Source organism: Suncus etruscus, chromosome 8 (genome assembly GCF_024139225.1).
Source record: "Suncus etruscus isolate mSunEtr1 chromosome 8, mSunEtr1.pri.cur, whole genome shotgun sequence".
NCBI lineage: Eukaryota > Metazoa > Chordata > Mammalia > Eulipotyphla > Soricidae > Suncus > Suncus etruscus.
Window position 1 is genome coordinate 32716435 of NC_064855.1, and position 21445 is coordinate 32737879.

Here is a 21445-nt window from a genome sequence, read left to right on the forward strand (position 1 = left end):
GTAGTTCACGTTTCCTCAGCGCCCACCCTTACCCCCATATGAAGCTCGCCGGTAGGACTACAACTCCCAGGGTGCAACGCGAGGTGGGCGGCCTCCAGCTTCCTGATGCCCCTCGGGACGAGAGGACTACAATTCCCAGGGAGCAGCGTGAGGCGGGAGTCCTTCACCTCCCAGGGTGCAGCGAGGGACAGGGCAAGCAGTTAGTTACACGGCTGGGTTAGGTCAAGGGCTGTGCGCGTCCCGGGAGCGGAGTTGACATGCTGCGGATCTGGAGTTCGCGTGTCTGGAAGCATCTCGGCCTCCTGCGCGGTACCATCCCGGCCCGCACCTGGAGCGGCCGCCGCTGCCTGGTCTCCTGCATCGACCGTAAGGCTCGTCCTGAAAGTGCAGGGGTCCCCTGTGCCTGTTTGGGGGCCAAAGGAAGCGCGCCTCGAACCCCCCTGGTAGCCTGCAGCCCTCATGGCCCCGTCGGTCGTCACCCACCCTGGTCCTGCCCGTACCTGGACTGGCTACCCTCCGCTGTCCCCCCGGCCTGCGCATCTGGCTGTCTTCCTCAGCCCCTGCTTTCTCTACGTGGCTGCGGGGTCTCTGCTGCACCTTCTTGCGGCCTGACCTCCTGCCACCGGACGAGGGGTTTATTCGTGGTCTAGTGCAACTTCCTTGCTCAGCCCCCTTATTAACGTAGGCCGGTACCCAGAGAGCGCCCTGACTCTTAGGAACCAGCTGGAAGGGCTAAGGGTCCCCTCCCAGCACATGGTTCCCTGAGCACTCCGGGTGTGCATCCCTCCTTTGCAACAAGTTCTCCCCCCAACCCAACCCCCAAAATACAGACTCATAAAACCCATAACAAGACGCCACCTCGCAGCTCTTTGACCGACCTTGATGGGTTGGTCCGGGAAGGACCGGCTCTAGGTCCTTGAGAAGATTCTGGTTATTCGGGCTTCAGGGCTTTTTTCTTTGCCTCTTGCACACACTTGTGTCGTTCTACACACCCTTCTCTTCTTTGCACCCCTTTTCTAGTTATTTGGGTCGTTTTAGTGTGGCTGTTGACTTCTGGATCCTCTGCTTCTCTTGTGTTGCTCAAGTGTGTGTGGGTGTGGGTTTTGGGATCACATCTAACACGTGTGTGTGTGTGTGTGTGTGTGTGTGTGTGTGTGTGTGTGTGTGTGTGTGTGTGTGTGTGTGTGTGTTGGTTTTGGGATCTGGATCCTCTGCTTCTCTTGTGTTGCTCAAGTGTGTGTGGGTGTGGGTTTTGGGATCAATCCAACACGTGTGTGTGTGTGTGTGTGTGTGTGTGTGTGTGTGTGTGTGTTGGTTTTGGGATCACATCCAACAATGCATCTCTCCTGACTCATCACTCAGGACTCACTCCTGGGATTCTGGATCGAACACGGGTTTACTTACATGCAAGGCAAGTAGGACTGTACTCTTGTCTTTGTCTCAAAAATCTGTAACCAAGGGTCGGAGAGATAGCACAGCGGTAGGGTGTTTGCCTTGCGACCGATCCAGGTGAATTCAGCATCCCATATGGTTCTTCCCCTCTTCTGTTGCCCCCCCCCCCAGCCTGCCAGTAGCGATTTCTGAGTGCAGAGCCAGGAGTAACCCCGGGTGTGACCCCAAAACAAAACAAAAAAATGTAACCACATTGTATTTACTTTTTTTGTTTGTTTTTTGTTTTTTGAGCCACTCGGGCAGATCTCGGGTTACTCCTGGCTCTGTGTTCAGAAATCGCTCCTGACAGGCCCTGGGACCATATAGGTTGCCGGAGGTCATCTTGGATTGGCTGCATGCAAAGCAAATGCTCTACTTTACTTTGGCCCTGTATTTACTTTTGTATCTATGATTTGCAACTGTTCCCTGGTCTAAAAATTCCAACTTGTTCTGTAAACTCAGACAAATTAGACTAATCATACTTGTAAACATTGTCTGGGCTTCTGCTAGAATTGAAATTCCATAGCACTTTTGGATATTGCTGACTTCCTATATGAATGGATTGTCCACATCTCTGTTACCCCAACTTTACTCCATAGTAGATTTCAACAAATATGCTTTTGTGAGTGACCTCTAGACTGTGATCTCTAGAAACATTTTTGCAGCACTTGTGACCAGAATTCTGAACTTGTCTCTAGTATAGCTAGGTGAGACTAGCCTATCTTTAATCCACCAGCTTGTTTGTTCTGAATTTCCGGATTGTTTTGCTTTGATAGGGGTGGAGGAAGCGCCTCCAGGTGGAGCTTGGGGCTTGTTTCCAGTTTCTTGTTCAGGATTCAAGGCCTGCTGTGCTGGTGACCATGAAAAGCTTCAAACAGCTGAGGCTCTTTGAACTGTGTGCTGGCTCGGTTTTCAGTTTTGGAGGGGTGTGGAGGTTTAGGCCGTGCCCAAAGTGGCTCAGGAGTGAACCCTGTAGTCACTCAAAACCATGTGCATTAACAGGGTTGGGCATGCGCAAGGCATAGACTGTACTGTTTCACTCACTCCCAGTTTCCCACTTCAGGCAAGGTCTGGAATAGACACAGTGGCTTCTTCCCATTCACTGGGTGCTTGAGGCATCCAGGGAAGCCCAGGGCTTCTTTGTCCAAAGCACTATGTTCTTAGGCCTTGAAATCAGTTGTCCAGTGGGTCCCCTAGTCTTTTCCTATAGAGCTCTTGGGCCTCATCCCAATGGACCATATTTGAAAATGGGTGTGTGTGTGTGTGTGTGTGTGTGTGTGTGTGTGTGTGTGTGTGTGTGTGTGTGTGTGTGTTTTGATGAAGCGCTAGAAGGTGCCATTCCTTTCTGCATTTCTTCTATGTTTACCCCTCCTCACCAAGTGTGGGCGCGCACCTGAGGCCTGTGGGCCCTTCCTCACGGCAGGACAGAAGGACAGAGACAGAAGAGTGCACCATGAAGACAGAGTCCCACAGCGTGCCATGGGATGTCCCATGAGGCCTACATAATATACTCCTGCATGGTTCCTGCCATTTTTGTTCCTCTCACTTCAAAGTTTCTGATTGGCTCCTACCAGTGGCTCTGCCCAGGTCCTTCCCTTGGAACTGCCTCTGGCCATAAGTCCATGCTACCTTGTTAGTGTTTCTGAACATGTTGGGTTTGCAGCCCTGCCATAACCAGCCCTGTCACACACTGCATCACTTTTGAAAAATGATATAAATGATGCTCATGTCAGAAATGGAATTGACCATTTAAGAATTGGATTTTTTTTTTTTAAGTTTCTGGGTCATACCCAGCAGTACTCAGGAGTTACTCCTGGCTTTGTGCTCAGAAATCACTCTTGGCAGGCTAAGGGGACCATATGGGATTCCCGAGAGTGAACCCGGGACAGCCTAGTTTAAGGCAAATGCCCTTCCTGCTGTGCTATTGCTTCAACCCCTTATGAAAATTTTAACGTTTTTTGGACTCTCCCAGTAGGTGCTCACAGCTTACTTCAGGCTGTTCTCAGGGATCACTCCTTGTTGAACCTTATGGGGTGCTATGGATTGAACCCAGGTCAACCATACACACAAGTGCCCTACCCACTGTCCTATTTCTGACCTCTAAGGAAAATGTTTTGAGTGAAGATATGAGTTTTCCAGTCTCTGAAAATAGAACATTCCCATGAGACGGCTTCAAAGTTGAGAGGTGGCTTGAAATGACAAAGACCCTTACTTTATAGACAAACTTTTGTTTTTTGTTTTTTGGGCCACACCTGGCAGTGCTCAGGGGTTACTCCTGGCTGTTTGCTCAGAAATAGCTCCTGGCAGGCACGGGGGACCATATGGGACACCGGGATTCGAACCAACCACCTTTGGTCCTGGATCGGCTGCTTGCAAGGCAAACACCACTGTGCTATCTCTCCGGGCCCTATAGACAAACATTTTAACCCCTCACCCTCTCAAAATTGACCTAATCACAGCAGTAGCATATATACCTACAATCACACGATGCCCAGTGGTAGCAGGAAGGTTCTGGCCAGCCCACATCTGTAGAACCAGTTCTTAGGAAGAAAGTGGGAGCTCTGCTCACTTCTTGGGTGCTACTGCCAATAATTTGAGGGGCCATGCATGTTTGAGCATTTTTAATGTGGGGTTTTTATTTTTTTTTAGTTTTGGGGCCACACCTGGTGATGCTCAGGGGTTACTCCTTGCTTGGGGAACCATATGGGACACCAGGGGATCGAACTGTGGTCCGTCCTAGGCTAGCACGTACAAGGCAAACACCCTACCACTTGTGCCACTGCTTTGGCCCTTTAATGTGGATTTGTGAAAGGAAGCAATAAAGAATATTTTATTCTTTAAAATTATTTATTTATTTAAGCACTGGCTGCAAAAAAGTTTATAGCTGGGATTCAGTCATTGAATGTTACCAATGTAACTTTCCTGCCACCATTTCCTCTTCATCCACCCTGCCTGTCTTCTCTGTCTCACCATCATTGTCATGATAGTTGTTAGTACAGTTATCTCTCTTAACTGTGCTCACCATTCATGGGCTGGTCCTTTTGGCCCTCATCTCATCTCTGGGTATTATTACTATACTGTCTTTTATTTTTCTTAAATACCCCAGATGAATGAAACTATTCTGTGTCTGTCTCTCCCTCTGAATCATTTCACTCAGCATAATAGTCTCCATTTCCATCCATGTATAGATAAATTTCATGATTTCATTCTGCCTAATAGCTGTGTAGTATTCCATTGAGTAGATGTACCACAGTTCCTTTAGCCATTCATCTATTGTTAGGCACCTGTGTTGTTTCCAGATTCTGGCACTATTGTAGTGCAGAGGGCATTTTTGTATTTTGTTTTTGTGTTTCTAGGATATATCCCTAGTAGTTGTGTTGCTGGATCATATGGAAACTCAATTTTCAGTTTTGGTGGAATATCTATATTATTTTCCAAAAAAGGCTGGACTAGACGGCATTCCCTCCAGCAGTGAATGAGAGTTCCGTTCTCCCTGCATCCTTGCCAGCTGTATGATTATTCTTGTTCTTTGTGCTGTGTGCCATTCTCTGTGGCATAAAATGATACCTAATTGTTGTTTTAATTTGCATCACCTTGATGATTATTATGTGGAACATTTTTCTTTTTCTTTTTTTTTTTTATTTTTTTTATGTGGAACATTTTTTCATGTGCCATCTGTTCATCTTTTCATGTGCTATCTGTATTTTTTTCCTTTGAGGAAATGTCTGTTCATTTTTCTCCCCATGTTTTGATGGGGTTAGATTTTTTTGTTTTGTTTTTAGTAATTTCTGTCAGTAACTTGTATGTCTTAGATGTTAGCCCCTTATCTGATGGGTATTGGGTGAATAGTTTCTCCCATTCTGTGGGTGGCCCTTATATCCTAGTCACTGTTTCCTTTGAAGTACAGAAGCTTCTCAGTTTAATGTAGTCCCATTTGTTTATTTTTGTTTCCACTTGTTTGGACAGTGGTGTTTCCTCCTTGAAAATGCTTTTAGTCTCAGCAGGACGGTGGCCATGGAAGTCAGAATTCGCTAAGGAGTGTGTAACAACTCACCTGCCAAAAGAAAAAAAAGAAAATGCCTTTAGTCTCAATGTCATGGAGTGTTTTGCCTATGTTTTCTTCTATATACCTTATAGTTTCAGATCTGTTATCGAGGTCTTTAATCCATTTTGAATTGAACTTTGTGCATGATGTTGGATAGAGTTCACGTTTTTGCAAGTGGCTAACCACTTGTCCCAATACCACTTCTTAAGGAGACTTTCTTTGCTCCATTTTGCATTTCTTTCCCTTTTATCAAAGATTAATTGATTGTACGACTGGGGATCATTCTCTCAATACTTGAGTCTATTCCATTGATTGGAGGGTCTGTCTTTATTCCAATACCATGCTGTTTTAATGACTATTGGCTTTGTAGTACAATTTAAAGTCAGGCAAAGTGTTACTTCCTATCTTCTTAAGGATTTACTTAGCTATTCATGGGCATGTATTGTTCCAAATGAATTTCAGGAGTGTTTCATTTACTTCTTTGAAGAAAGTCATGGGTATACTTAGAGGAATTGTATTAAATCTGTACAATGCTTTGGAGAGTATTGCCATTTGTTTATTTAATTATTCATTTATTTAGATTTTTGGGTCACGCCCAGCAGTGCTCCTGGATATGTGTTCAGAAGTTGCTCCTGGCAGGCTCAGGGGACCATATGGGATATTGGGGATCGAATCTGGGTCTGTCCCAGGTTGGCTGCATTCAAGGCAAATGCCTTACTACCATGTTATCACTTCAGTCTTTGAGTTTTGCCATTTTAGTGATGTAAATCCTCCCAATCCATGAATAGGGTAGTATCTCCATTTCCTTGTGTCCTCATTTATTTTTTGAAGCAATGTTTTGTAGTTTTCTTTGTATAGGTCCTTCACCTGTTCAGTTGACTCTAAGATATTTAAGTTTTGTGGCACTATTGTGAATGGAATTGGTTTTGTTGTTGTTGTTTTTTGGGTCACACCAGCAGCGCTCAGGGGCTACTCCTGGATCTATCTATGCTCAGAAATCACCCTTGGCAGGCTTGGGGGACTATGGGAAGCTGGGATTCGACACCCTACCCCCATGCTATCTCTCCAGCCCCCAGAATTGTCTTTTTTTTTTTTAATGTCCATTTCTTCTCTATCATTATTTGTGTGTAACAAAGAAGGCCATTGATGTTTGCATCTTAATTTTGTAGCCTGCTACATTACTATACGAATCTATTGTTTTTAGAAGCTTTTTGGTAGAGTTTTTAGGATTTTCTAAATATAGTATCATGTCATCTGCAAACAGAGCTTAACTTCTTCCTTTCCTATCTGGATGCCTTTGATATCTTTTTCTTGCCTAATTGCTATGGCAAGTACTTCCAGAACTATGTTAAATAGAAGTGGTGAGAGGAGATAGCCTTGTTCTTGTGCCAGATTTTAGAGGAAATGCTTTCAGTTTTTCTCCATTGAGTGTAATATTTGCTATGGGCTGTGGTAAATAGCTTTAACTATATTAAGAAAAGTTCCTTCATTCCCACCTGTTGAGCTTTTATCATGAATGGGTGTTGGATTTTGTCAAATATTTTATCTGCATCTATCGGATATGATCATATGGTTTTTATTTTTCCTTTTGTTGATATGGTGTATTACATTGATTGACTTGTGTGTGTTAAACCATCCTTGCATCTCTGGAATGAATCCTACTTGGCCATGTTGTATGACCTTCGTGATGAGGCATTGGATCCTATTTGCTAGGATTTTTTTTGAGGAATTTTGCTTCTGTGTTTATCGGGGATATTGGTCTGTAGTTCTCTTTTTCTCTGGCATTTCTGTCTGCTTTTGGTATTAGGGTGATGTTAGCTTCATAAAAACTATTTGGGAGTGTTTTTGTTTCCTCAATTTCCTGGAAGAGCCTGAAAAGGATTGCTAGTAGATCCTCTTGAAAGGTTTGAAAGATTACAGGACAGGGCTTCCTGCATTGCCCTTTAATGGTGAGGTAAAACAAGAAGACGCTCCACATCATGACTTCAATGTAGGATATGCAGATTCCAGGATCTTTAATACAGAAATATGATATCAACAACAGAGACTGTGTGAAAAGTGTGTTGGTACTACGGCCAATGTCTTGTATTGGACGATAACTTGCCTGAAGCCTAGAGTTGGTCTTATGCCAGGAAACTTCAGGGGTAGGATCTCTTTGTATTTAGGCCAAGGTTATTCCTTTCCATGCCTCTCATATTTTGGTGGGCCTATGCAAACAACAATTGCCACTCTTAACACCATTTTTACTGTGCTCCTTTGACTCTAATCCTTAAAAAAAAAACCCACTTAAAATTTGAGGTTAACTTAAGCTAATATGCATGTACATGGAAATGTAAAAAATACTATGCCTCTAATGTTTAAGGAGTTACATAAGTTTTATGGCTTTAAATTGCCTTGTGTGCTGTTAAGAAATATAATGTGTTACAATTTGGGGACTTGAGGGACAAAGTAATTGTACATGGATTCTGTTTTATTTATCTTTTTTTTTTTTTTTTTTTTTTTGGTTTTTGGGCCACACCCTGTGACGCTCAGGGGTTACTCCTGGCTATGTGCTCAGAAGTTGCTCCTGGCTTCTTGGGGGACCATATGGGACGCCGGGGGATCGAACCGCGGTCCGTCCTAGGCTAGCGCAGGCAAGGCAGGCACCTTACCTCCAGCGCCACCGCCCGGCCCCTGTTTTATTTATCTTAACATTCTTTGGCTGAAAGTTCAAAGTTAAGATATCAGCAAGGGGACTTCTTCTGAGAATTATGTTATGGGTGATTGTCCTTCCACTGTAACTTTACCTTGTCCTCTTTCTTTGCATCTTTTGTTCTCATAATTCAAAATTAAAAAAAAAAAAAGAAAGGTTTGAAAGAATTCATTCTCTAATTTTGTGGCACAGATTCTCAAAGTAATCTCTGATTACCCTTTGAATTTCTTTTCTTTTCTTTTCTTTTCTTTTCTTTTCTTTTTTTTTTTTTTTTTGGTTTTTGGGCCACACCCGGCATTGCTCAGGGGTCACTCCTGGCTGTCTGCTCAGAAATAGCTCCTGGCAGGCACGGGGACCATATGGGACACCGGGATTCGAACCAACCACCTTTGGTCCTGGATCGGCTGCTTGCAAGGCAAACGCCGCTGTGCTATCTCTCCGGGCCCACCCTTTGAATTTCTTTTTTTTTTTTCTTCTTGAAGGGGGGTTTTGGGCCACACCTGGTGATGCTCAGGGGTTACTCCTGGCTATGCACTCAGAAATCACTCATGGCTTGGGGAACCATGTGGAACACTGGGGATCGAACTAAGGTCCATCCTGGGTCAGCCACGTGCAAGGCAAACGCCATATCACTGCACTATTGCTCTGGCCCCTACCCTTTGACTTTCTGTAGTATCTGTAGTAATCTCTCCTTTTCTTGTCTAATTCAGTTTATTAAAATTCTCTCTCCCTTTTTTGTGAGTTTTGCTGGTGGTTTATTGATATTGTTTCTTCCCTTTCTTTTTTGTTTTTGTTTTTGAGTCACACTCAACAGTGCCCAGGGGTTACTTCTGACTGCACTTAGAAATCACTCCTGGCAGGCTCGGGCGACCATATGGGATGCCGAGATTTGAACCACCATCAGTCTAGAGTTGGCTGCATGCAAGGAAAACATCCTACTGTTGTGCTGTCTCTCTGTCCCCTGATTCTGTTTATTTTTTAAGAGCCAACTTTTGGGGCCGGAGAGATAGCATGGAGATGGGGCATTTGCCTTGCATGCAGAAGAACGGTGGCTTGTATCCCGGCATCCCATATGGTCCCCCAAATCTGCCAGGAGCGATTTCTGAGCGTAGAGCCAGGAGTAACCCCTAAGTGCTGCTGGTGTGACCCAAAATCCAAAGGGAAAAAAAAAAGATCCAACTCTTCTTTCATTGTATTTCAGATTGATTTTTTCTTTCTTTTTTCTTTCTTCTTCTGGTTGTGACCAAAGAGAGAGACAGAAAGGAAGAGGAGGAGGAGGAGGAGGAGAGAGAGAGAGACAGAGACAGAGAAGAGAGGGAGGAAAACGGAGAGAGACTGGGAGAGAGAAACAGACACAGAGAGAGAGAAGAGGGAGGAAAGAGGAGAGAGAAAAGAAACCCAAAGAGAAACAGAGAGGCGGGGAAGAAAAGAAGAGAGACACAGTGAGAGAGACAGAGAGAGAAGAGGAAAAGGAAAGAGGAGAGAGACAAAGAGAGAAACAGAGAGGAAGGGGAGGCAAGAGGAAAGAGAGACAGGGAAAGAAAAACAGAGAGGAGGGAGAGGAAAGAGGAGAGAGAAAAACAGAAGAGGGAGAGGAAAGAAGAGAGACACAGTGAGAGAGAGAGAGACGGAGAGAGACGGGGAAAGCTATTTCAGATTGTTTTTTATCAATTCATTAATTCTGATCTGAGCTTTATTATTTCCTTCCATCTGCCTACTTCTTTTATGTTTGTTTGTTTGTTTGTTTGTTTGTTTTTTGGGTTTGCTAGTTTTGTGGCGCTCGGGTTACTCCTGTCTTTATGCTCAGAAATTGATCCTGGCAGGCATGGGGGACCATATGGGATGCTGGGATTTGAACCACCATTGGTCCTTGGTTGGCTGCATGCAAGGCAAATGCCCTACCACTTGACTCTCATCTGCCTACTTTTGGTTCATTTTGTTGATTAATTTCCAATTTTAATAGCTATGCCATTAATTTACTTACGTAGGCCTTTTCTTCCTTCCTAATAAGTGCTTGTAAAGCTATAAATTTTCTTCTTAGAACCAGTTTTGCTGTATCCCACAAATTCTGACAATATGTGTCTTTATTCTCATGTTTCCAGGAATCTTTTGATTTCCTCTTTGGTTGTTCAGTAGTGAGCTGTTTAATTTCCAAGTGTTATAAAGTTTTTCTTCTGTGTCTATTTGTGATTCACTTCTAATTTCAGTTCATTATGATTTTAGAATGTAGTTCGTACAATTTCTATGTTTTTCATTTTATTTTATGAAGTTATGTCTTATGGGCCATCATGTGGTCTATTCTGAAGAGTGACTCATGTGCATTGAAAAAGAATATGTGGGGCCCGGAAAGATAGCACAGCGGCGTTTGCCTTGCAAGCAGCCGATCCAGGACCAAAGGTGGTTGGTTCGAATCCCGGTGTCGCATATGGTCCCCCGTGCCTGCCAGGAGCTATTTCTGAGCAGACAGGCAGGAGTAACTCCTGAGCACCGCCGGGTGTGACCCAAAAACCAACAAAAAAAAAAAAAGAATATGTGTCCAGTTTTCTAGGGGTGGAGATTACACACACACACACACACACACACACACACACACACACACACTAAGCCACTCTCTTCCATTTTTCCCTTCAGAGCCAGTATATATTCTTGTTAGGTTTTATTCGGGTTGACCTATAAAGAGGTGACAGCGTGGTGTTGAAGTCTCCCATTATTATTGTGTTTCTATTGATTTCTTCCTTCAAATTTGTCAGCAATTGTTTTAAATATTTTGCTAGATTCTCATTGGGTATGTATATGTTTTGGAGTGATTTTTTTTCCTATTGTACATATCTCTTGATTATTAAGTCACATTTCCCTAGTCACATAGGTCATGTCCACAGACCTGACAATCTGCACATACACCTGGCTAGTAAGGCCATCCCTTTCTCTTTGTTTGAGCTTTCTGCACTGATAAAACCTATTAACTGTGTGGCTGTTTAAATACTCCTCCCTGATATTAAAAGGAATCATTTCACTGTAGTGGCTCCAAAAGGCCTTTCTTCAGACACCTCTTATCACTGCTTTCCACACCACTGTAGGCCAGCCTGAGCAAGGTTGGTCGCAAACTTGCCTAGGATGTCACACTGCGTATGTCTTTTTCATCTGACACCTACATGTGTGTAGGTATTGTATGAACCCACAACTCTGAAATTAAGAATCTCATGCTCTACCAACTGAACTGCAGGCATGAAAGTCTGCCCTGCTAGAGTTGTAATCTGAATGGGGTCCAAACCTAGGGTCTCTGAAGGGCCCTAGCTACGTGAATTCTGATGGATGATACAGGGAAGAGAAATCCTGCCTAGACCTGTTCTGTCCCTTCTAGATGCTTCTCTGCTCTCTTTCTGCCAACCCCGACCTAGAACTGAATATGTGCCATCTTGTTTTACAGCTTCCATGGGACTAAATGAAGATCAGAAAGAGTTTCAAAAAGTGGCCTTTGACTTTGCTGCCCAGGAGATGGCTCCACATATGGCAGAGTGGGACCAGAAGGTAGGCACGCGTGGCCAGCTGCTCTCTCATCCTCTTGGACTCCACCTTCTCTGTCCAGATGCCTCCTGGCCATAGCAGGTCCTCTCCTGGGAAACATCTTCGTCTTGCCAGCTTTTTTATTTTATTAATTGTACAAAGATTCAGACCAAGGCAGTTCTATTGATGTTAAAAGAAACTTTCATGCCCCAAAGCCAATTCTTAGTTCCTTGATGCTGCCGCCACAGAGGTGACACTTGGGTACAAGGAACCCCTAACCCCTTCTCTGGTTCCTAGGCCTGGAAGAGCCCCAGCCAGAGTCTGGCTCTCACTCATGACCCTATTCTATTTTATACACAGGAGCTGTTCCCTGTGGACGTGATGCGGAAAGCAGCACAACTGGGCTTTGGAGGGATCTATGTCCGCCCTGACGTAGGGGGGTCCGGGCTGTCCCGGCTTGACACCTCTGTCATCTTCGAAGCCTTGGCCACGGGCTGCACCAGCACCACTGCCTATATCAGCATCCACAAGTGAGTGCCCTGACACGGGCTGCAGGCTGCGGGGGAGTCTGCGGGAGTGGGGGAGACAGAGATGTGACCCTGTAGCCCCTCAGCTACATGATTTTATAAGCGCTGGGATGCTAGTTCCTCCTGCCTTCGTCCAGTGTGCAGTCAGACCACTGTGCCCAGCTCAGCCTGAGATGGACCTGCAGCCATTTGGGAAAGTGAGAAGTGGTAGGATCACAGGTGCCACACAGGCCATGTCTATCAATGACTCTCTGTCCCTCTCTCCCTCTCTTCTATCTTCCTTTTTCTCTTTCTCACCTCCTTCTCTCCTAATCTCTCCCCTATTTTCTCCCCCCTCTCTTTTTCTCCTTATCTTTGTCCCACTCTCTTTCTTACTCTTGTTTTCTCTCTTCTTCCTCTCTCCCATCTCTCTTTCTTTCTCCATCCCTCTCCCTCTCTCCCTCTCTTCCCAGCATGTGTGTCTGGATGATCGACACCTTTGGGAACCAAGAGCAGAGACACAAGTTCTGCCCCCCACTGTGCACCATGGAGAAGTTTGCATCCTACTGCCTCACCGAGCCGGGTGGGTCTCACTCCACGGCCATGGCCCTGTTGAAAGCTTGCCATCGAGTGCCAGGAGGCAGAGATGGTTTGAGAGCCCTGCCCATGTCTGTCTGTGCTCTGGGGCAGCTCTAAGCTGGCCAATGGGACATGGGGCCACCAGATGCCCCAAGTTTCGTCAACCTCCCCCTTATGGCTCTAGGAAGTGGGAGTGATGCTGCCTCATTGCTGACCTCAGCTAAGCGGCACGGAGACCACTATGTCCTCAACGGCTCCAAGGTTCGGCTCTTACTTCCCTGGTTTGCACCCCAACTAGGGGGAATGCTTGGAGGCTATGCAGTGAGTGCGCGGAGCACACATATCAACACTTCTGCAAAGCCTTCACACAGCCTTTTTAGCATTTTCCAGTACTTCTTAATTTCATTTTCACAAAAGCAATTTCAGGCTGTTTTAGAGGTGATTCTGTACACGTGTGTGTGTGTATGCATGTACACACTTTTCCATCACTGTTTCCCCTTCTGTTGCTGTAGCTGCTGGCATCAGTTGGTGATCCACGGCTGGGTATGGTATTGGCGTGGTTCTTGGCCAGCATGGTCTCACGCACATGGCCGCAGTATGCCAGCATTTCATGCTCTGTGTGTAACAGGGCAGCCCTCTGGCCATGTGACTGACCTGGCCTTCAGCCTGTGGATGGAACCAGGAATCAAACTTGTGGCTTCAGTTAGGGGTCACATGTTCTCCCCATGGGACTCTCCCAGCCCCTCCCATAGGATTATACAAATTCAGAGTCACATGTTGGCCTTGTACACAAAATATCTCAGCTCCATCCCTAGGACCGCTGTGGTTCCTGAGTACTAAGGGGTGTGGCCCACTTTATCTTTGGTGGGCACTGGAGCCACTGGGCACTTCCATGCCCAACACATTCTGGGGGCCACCAGGGCCTTACTTGAGATTTAGTGACTACATGGTGCTGAGGTCCCATACCAAGCCTGTGGCCTTAAGCCAAGGTCACTGGCCAGGCTGCTGCTGATTCTTAGCTGGCAAAGAACCATGTCCCCTCAGCTGTATTTAGCTTTGTGCTTCCAGTTCTTCCATTCTGCATTGCTTTTTTCATTGTCATTTCTTCCTGTCCCCTGTTCTCTCCCTTAAACACTCCTCCCTCTGCCATGTCTCTTGGCATGTTGCCACAACCCATTATGCTCCTGCCCATCCTGCAGGCCTTCATCAGTGGAGGCGGTGAGTCTGACACCTATGTGGTCATGTGCCGGACCGGAGGGCCTGGGCCCAAAGGCATCTCCTGCATTGTTGTTGAGAAGGGCACTCCTGGCCTCACCTTTGGCAAGAAGGAAAAGAAGGTGAGTTCATGGGGCCGAAGCAATGGCACAGGGTATCAGTCTTGCTCCGAGTGACCCTGGTTCCACCCTATTATGCTTGTGACCCAGAGCCTACCAGGAGTGATTCCTGAGCACACCACAAATCCTTCCACTTCCCTCCTCAAACAAAAAAAAAAAAGTGTCCATGGACGGGAGGCACCAAGTTCAGCCAAGACTCAGGTCTCAGGTTTGGGCCTTGAGAACATACTCGAGGATAGTGGCTTCTGTAATGGTTCTAGAACAGCGCGATCAGCATAGGAGGGCTGTGTCCTGCCCTGCATAGCCTCTCCTTAAGAAGGGCCTCTGCTTCTGCCTGCTTTGTGGTTTGACCCGATCATCCCAGGAATGTACAGGGGCTCTGGTTGGTCAGGTGTCTCAGCAGGGGGTTGGAGAGATAGTACAGTGGTTAGGGTACTTGTTTTGCACATGGCCAACCCAGGTTCTGTCTCTGGCATCTTTTTTTTGGGGGGGGGGCTCACATCCAGCAGTGCTGAGGGGCTACTCCTGGCTCTATGCTCAGAAATCGCCCTCGGCAGGCTCGGGGACCATATGGAATGCCAGGATTCGAACCACCATCCTTCTGCGTACAAGGCAAATGCCCTACTACTGTGCTATCTCTCCGGCCCCTCTGGCATCTCTTATGATTCCTTGAGCCTGCCAGGAGTGATCCCTGAGCAATACTAGGTATGGCCCCAAAAAGCAAAATAAAAATCTTAAAAGTGAAAACACAGGTTTTGCTCTTCTTCCCTTTCTCTTATCTTTCATTCTTTTTCAGTGCAAGGGCTCAAACTTAGGCTCAGGCTTGGGGACATGTGCTGTGTCACTGAACCCCACCTGGCCCCGCTATGCCTTGGATCAAAATGAAGTTGATTTGGTTCAGTTTTGTTTTGATTTGGTTTTTGGGTCATACACAGTGGTGCTCGGGTTACTCCTGGCTCTGCGCTCAGAAATCACTCCTGGCAGGCTCAGGGGACCATATGGGATCCTGGGAAATCAAACCAGTGCCCATCAGGGTTGACATGTGCAAGGCAAACACCCTACTGCTATGCTATCACTCCAGCGCCTTTGGGGGTAGGGGGGCATTGCACTCGGCTACGCTCAGGGGTTACTCCTGTCTCTGCACTTAGAAATTGCTCCTGGCAGGCATGGGGAATCATATGTAATGCTGGGATTTGAACCACCATCTATCCTGAATTGGCTGCATGCAAAGCAAATGCCCTACCACTGTACTATCTCTCGGGCCCCTTCAAAATAAAGTTGGGACCAGGGAGAGAAAACCAGAGTTAGAACATGTGTTGCATTGGACCATTCTCCTAGGACCAGTCCCTGGCACCACAGGTCGAGCCCTGGCAGCCCTTTGTCCATTGGCCTCAGGCACTGGCCAAGGCTTAGGGGAATCTTAGGGTTCAGGGCCCCTCCGAGCACTGCTTAGGAGACAACCCCAAAATCAAGTGAGGAGAAAGTGGAGAGAGTATGGTTCTCTGAGCGATGTGGCTGATGGATGTTTCTAGATGAGGTCCCAGGCTAGGCCAGGGTGCTTGTGTGGCAGAACTGCTGGTGGAGGCTCCACATGTGCTGGGCTTAGGGGTGCCCAGCCTGCCCCCATCTGCTTTTCCCAGGAGGCACCCAGAACTGTCAGCGGGGAGAAAAAACTTGAATTAGCTCCTCGAATCTCTTGGGGTCTCCCCTGCTTCCTGCTTCTGCCTGAGCCTCAAATAAACCTCAAATAAAGGGGAGGGTGTAGGCAGCAACAGCATCTTCAGGGAAAATGAAAGGACAGCTCAGCACTCAAGGCTCCGAGTTTGATCCCTGATATCCTTGTGTGAGGCCATTGTGGCATCACAAAATTAAAATAAAGAAGGCAACTAGCTGGTTTCCAAAACATGCCCCTTGTTGCCTGCAAATGCTAGGAGGGGGAGCAGCAATGAGGAATTGAGGGGCAGGGTGACGGGGCACCTTCAGCTCCTACGTGGGGCCTTGATTACAATTGTTCATCTGCATTTGAGGCCTCACCGGGAGGTGCTCTGGCCACTCCAGGCACTGCTGTAGATAAGACCACACAGAGGCTCCCAGCCCGGCCACATGTGGTGGTGTGTGAAGATTCCTTCCTAACATTCCTCCCCTGCACAGCAGACCCGCCTGGTACTTGGGGTCTCTCGTAGGTAGTCACCACAGAGGCATCTGGTGACTGAGCTCCACAGCTGCTGGCCTGTACCGCTCCTGTTGCCAGAAAGGGGTGTGGCAGGGAGGGAAGAGTGAACAGAGGAGGGGAGCTTTGCTATTCCTTCATTTGAAGTAGGGTGGGAGGTGCATGTAACAAAAGTTATATCATATGTAAGTATCATATATACATACACAACACTGACATGCACATATGTTTCATGCACGCACACATGGACACCTGTGCCCACCCTGTTCTGTTGTGCTAGGTGGGCTGGAACTCTCAGCCGACCCGAGCCGTGATCTTCGAGGACTGTGCAGTGCCTGTGTCCAACAGGATCGGGGCAGAGGGACAGGGTTTCCTCATCGCCATGAAGGGCCTGAATGGAGGGCGGATCAACGTTGGTGAGTGGCAGGAGGCAGGGTGGGGGTATGGGGCGCAGGCCCGGCTCCTGGAAACAGCGCCTCTTTCTCTGCAGCCTCCTGCTCTCTGGGGGCTGCACACGCGTCCGTCATCCTCACCCGTGATCACCTCAATGTCCGGAAGCAGTTTGGAGAGCCCCTGGCTAGTAACCAGGTACCATCCTGGGGTCCCTGTTACCTGCCCCAGGAGAGTGGGGTCTTCTCTGTTTCTCCGAGGAACTTCTTAGAACTGGGGCCATGCTCAATGGTGTCTGGGGTCCCAGGGGCAGCTTTTGACAATATTTGTCCTATGGGGTTCAGGAAAGCTCATGCTTTGGACCACCCCACCCTAACTGCACTTCCATCCCTGCATGACTCTTCATTTAGTCTTGTTTTCAATCCATACCCCATGGTGCTCAGGGCTCCCTCCTGGTAGGGACCGGGGGACCCTCTGGAGTGGGCCATTAAACTCAGCTGGCCACATGCAAGACAAATACTCGTTCCTGTGCTGTGTCTCAGGCCCAAGATCAGTGATTTCTGTTGAGGGACTTTATGAGAGAACCAAAATCCGGCACCCTCAGCCTTGGCCACTTTATAACTGCCAGGAAACTAAGAAATTTTGGAGATAAGGGGCAGCCTGGGTGCAGGAAGGGCCTTTTCTGTACAATGGGCAGGAGATTGGAAGTATGGGGGTAACTTAGGAAAGGTCACTTAGGAAAGCAAGAGAGGCAAATCGAAGGGCTAGAGTGCAGGGCCCCTCCTAAGGCACCACCAGGAGGGACCCCTACACACCAGTCCTGAGCACAGCCAAATCTGTGGGACCACTGGCCAAAGTCACTGTGGAGAGGGGAGGATGCTGGCCTTACACATGGCTGATCTGGGTTCTCTTCTAACACCCCAATGGTCTCTTCAACCCTCCTCTGATTCTGGAGTGCAAAGCCAGGAGTGAGCACTGAGCACCTCCAGGTGTGGCCCCAATACACTCCCCCAACTATCTATGGGGCCAGCACCACCCCCTTAAACCTGCCTCCGTGTTTCCTCCCCGCACCCAGTACCTGCAGTTCAAGCTGGCAGACATGGCCACTCGGCTGGTGGCCTCCCGGCTGATGATCCGCAGTGCGGCAGTGGCATTGCAGGAGGAACGCGAGGATGCCGTCGCCCTGTGCTCCATGGCCAAGCTCTTTGCCACGGACGAGTGCTTCGCTGTAAGTACCCTGCCTAGTCTAATGGGTGCGGGGTGTTCCCAATACCCTGAGCGGCCTGAAGGAGAACCCTGATTCCCTGTCTTCTGCCTCAGTGCTGCCCTGCGCCATTGGTTCTCCAGGTCCAAGTCACTGGTTTCAATCAGTGTTCGGCAAAGCCGAGCCTGCATTGAGGCTGCTTGCCTCAATGGCTCCAGGAGATCCAGAGGGTGTTTGGGGGGACAGCTCTGGTCAGTCCCTCCACACTGCCTAGGACTGGGTGCAGGGGATGGCGGGGTATAGCCAGTCACTCCATGGAGCAGAGCTGGGCCCCTGCTGTAATCTAGAGGTCTGCATCCCGGTCAGATGGGGCAGAGGTGATGGGGGAATCCCCATGCCAGTGGGACTTTGCTGCTCCCCCCACAGATCTGCAACCAGGCCCTACAGATGCATGGGGGCTACGGCTACCTCAAGGACTATGCGGTGCAGCAGTACGTGCGTGACTCCAGAGTTCACCAGATCTTGGAAGGTGAGTGCTGGGCGGGCCTGGTGGGTGACCCTGAGCTTGGCTCCTAGATCTTCCAGCCCCTTCTGAGGTGCCAGAACCAAGATTGACTCACTTTCAACAGCAAAGGGGGCTGAGGAAGGTGCTTGCTGGCCTTGCACATAGTCGGCCCTGGTTCAGTCCCTAACACCCCATAGGGTCCAGAGCACAGATGGGTGTGATCCCTGAGCACTGCCAGATCTGGTTCCAAAACAGAAGGAAAATGAGCAAGAACTGCAGTGGTAACTAATTAGTGCTCAAAAGTGGTGTTTTTCATCTTCCTGGTCCCAAACAACTGGTGCTCAGACCCAGGCCACAGCTGTGCAGGGTGCCTATGAGCCACCCCCAAACAGGTGTTTAATGGGGCAGGCGCCACAGAGCTACACCTGTGATGAAGCCAAGCCTCTCTGGGGAAGCCATAGTCCACTGACTACTGGGCCATCGCTTCAGCCCCTACACTGGTCTTCATCTTCTATCTCAGTGTCTGCTTCGATACTGGAGGGACCTGGCAGTACTGTTGTGGGCTTATCTCACTCCCTGCTTCAGGGCTCAGAGCAGTCAGCACCTCTGTTCAGGGGAATCAGTTTTTTATTTTTCTTTGTTGGGGGTGAGTGCCACATTGAATAATGCTTAGGGCTTATTCCAGCTTTACACTCAGTAATCACTCTTAGCAGCTAAGGGGTCATATGGGATGCGGGGTATCAAACCCAGTCATCTGTGTGTAAGGTCACCTCTCCCCACGGTACTAGACCATCGCTCTGGCCCATAATTATAGGAATTGTATTTCTATAATTTTCTGCTCTCACTGTGGGGAGCCAGGGGTTTTGGGAGCACAACCAGCCGTGCTCAGGGATACTCCAGGATGCGTGAGTTTTGTTCCTGGTGGTGCTTATGTCCGTGTGCTCCTGGAGTTGAACCAGGCCTCCTGCATGCCTGTCATCTGCTCAACCTGTCAGCTGTCTCCAGTTCTGTTTGCATTCTTTGCTTTAATGAGAGGATTTGGGGGCTGGGGGGGGTTGTTTGGTTTTTGGGCCATATCCAGCAATGTTCAGGAGTTATTCCCAGCTCTGCACTTAGGAATCATCCTTAGCTGTGCTTGGGAGACCATATGGAGTGCCAGAGATTGAACCCAGGTTGGCTGTCTGCAGGGCCTTACCCTCTATAATATTACTCCGGCCCTAATGGGAGGATTTCCAAACTTTTTTTCTTTTTTAACTGACTGGTTTATTGATTAAAAATGTAGAATTTTAGGACTGTGGGCCGGAGAGATAGCATGGAGGTAAGGCGTTTGCCTTTCATGCAGGAGGTCATCTGTTCGAATCCCGGCGTCCCATATGGTCCCCCATGCCTGCCAGGAGCAATTTCTGAGCCTGGAGCCAGGAATAACCCCTGAGCACTGCCGGGTGTGATCCAAAAACCAAAAAAAAAAAAGAATTTTAGGACTGTCACTTCAATGCTTTGTGCAGGAGTCCTCACAACCACCCCCAGGCTACCACCAAGGAAAGTTTTTTTTTTAATTTTATTAATGAGATCTTTATTGATTGATTGGTTTCTGGTCCACTCCTAGCAGCATTTAGGGGTTACTCTTGAATCTGCACTCAGAAATCGCCTTTGGCAGGCTGGGGGATCATATGGGATGCTGGGAATCAAACCGAGTCCCTCCCAGTTGGCCACATGCAAGATAAACGCCCTACCACTACTATCTCTTTGGCCCGGATAGATGTTTATTTTGTAATATAAACTTGGTTCTTAATAATATAAATATATATTTTGTAATATAAACTTAGTTCTTCTGCCATTTCCTGCCACTCTTCTTTTTTTTTTGGGGGGGGGGGGCTCACACCCGGCAGTGCTCGGGGGTTACACCTGGCTCTGTGTTCAGAAATCGCTCCTGGCAGGCTCAGGGGACCATATGGGATGCTGGGATTTAAACCGCTGTCCTTCTGCACATAAGGCAAACACCTTACCTTCATGCTATCTCTCGGGCCCCTTCCTGCCACTCTTCTGCCCCCAGGGTCTTAGACACCTCCATCAGGCCACAGCTTCAGCCTCTGCTCTCTCCTCTGCAGGTAGCAACGAAGTGATGAGGATGTTGGTATCCCGCAACCTGCTGCAGGAGTAGGCACGTCTGGGAGTCTGCAGGGACTGCTATGGGTGAAACCCCAGGACTGAGGTCCTGTGGGGCCCAGAGGTTGTGGTGCGTCTCCATACAGGGCAGGGCAGCAGCGCCCTCAGCAGACAGAGCTGGGCAGCAGTGCCCTCAGTGGACAGAGCTGGAAAGCAGCACACCCGGCTGGATTGGGCTGACCAAAGATGATGCGGAGATCTCATCACCCTACCCCTCCTCCAGTTTCACGTCAGAGGCCTTTCTCAGACCCCCTGCATTTCATTGCTTCACCAAGTCCCTTCTACAGAAGTCTGAGTCTTTGTCATCTTTGGCAGGTGTGGGACAAGAGGAGACACCCACCTGGTCTCAGCTCTCGGCCCCTTGGTTAGTATGCCCTTTGGACATTCCAGTGAAGAAGGAAGCAGGATGATATGCCAGCAGTGACTTGGGGCACTCCCACTTAGGAGCTCTGGCTGAGATTGTTTGGAACTTGATCCTGGAAGTCTGGGCTCAGGACTTAGTGCTCAGAGCACCTCCCTCACCTTCCTAATCTGCTACTTTGAATATATATTTTTTCTGAGGCTTCGCTTTCTTTTTGGAAGTTAGTCCTCTTTTGAAGTATTTTTAATCACTATATTGATAAATAAAATTAACTTCTCTATAATATCTCTAGATCTAATGGAGTAACTTTTCATTTTATCTTTATTTCTAATAGCTTTTGCAATTATTTTAAGGTTTTTACTTTATTAAACATTGGACCTGTACTCTTGCCTTATCTACAGAATAAGCACAAACTGACTTTCAGGGGCCAGAGAGATAGCACTTCAGTGTTTGCCTTGCAAGCAGCCGATCCAGGACCTAAGGTGGTTGGTTGAGTCTCAGTGTCCCATGTGGTCCCCTATGCCTGCCAGGGGCTATTTCTGAGCAGACAGCCAGGAG

At 47.9% G+C, this 21445-nt stretch overlaps 1 protein-coding gene across 1 annotated transcript; it reads left to right on the top strand.

Annotated features, from left to right (window-relative positions):
• Nucleotides 1-166: 166 nt before the first annotated feature.
• Nucleotides 167-21172, top strand: ACAD8 (acyl-CoA dehydrogenase family member 8). Its single transcript, XM_049778267.1, has 11 exons — nt 167-366; nt 11596-11696; nt 12033-12202; nt 12652-12761; nt 12942-13018; nt 13957-14094; nt 16542-16677; nt 16752-16849; nt 17727-17879; nt 18282-18384; nt 20469-21172. The coding sequence occupies exons 1-11, from the start codon at nt 258-260 to the stop codon at nt 20519-20521; spliced, it is 1248 nt and encodes a 415-aa protein (XP_049634224.1). The 5' UTR covers nt 167-257; the 3' UTR covers nt 20522-21172.
• The last annotated feature ends 273 nt before the right edge of the window (nt 21173-21445 follow it).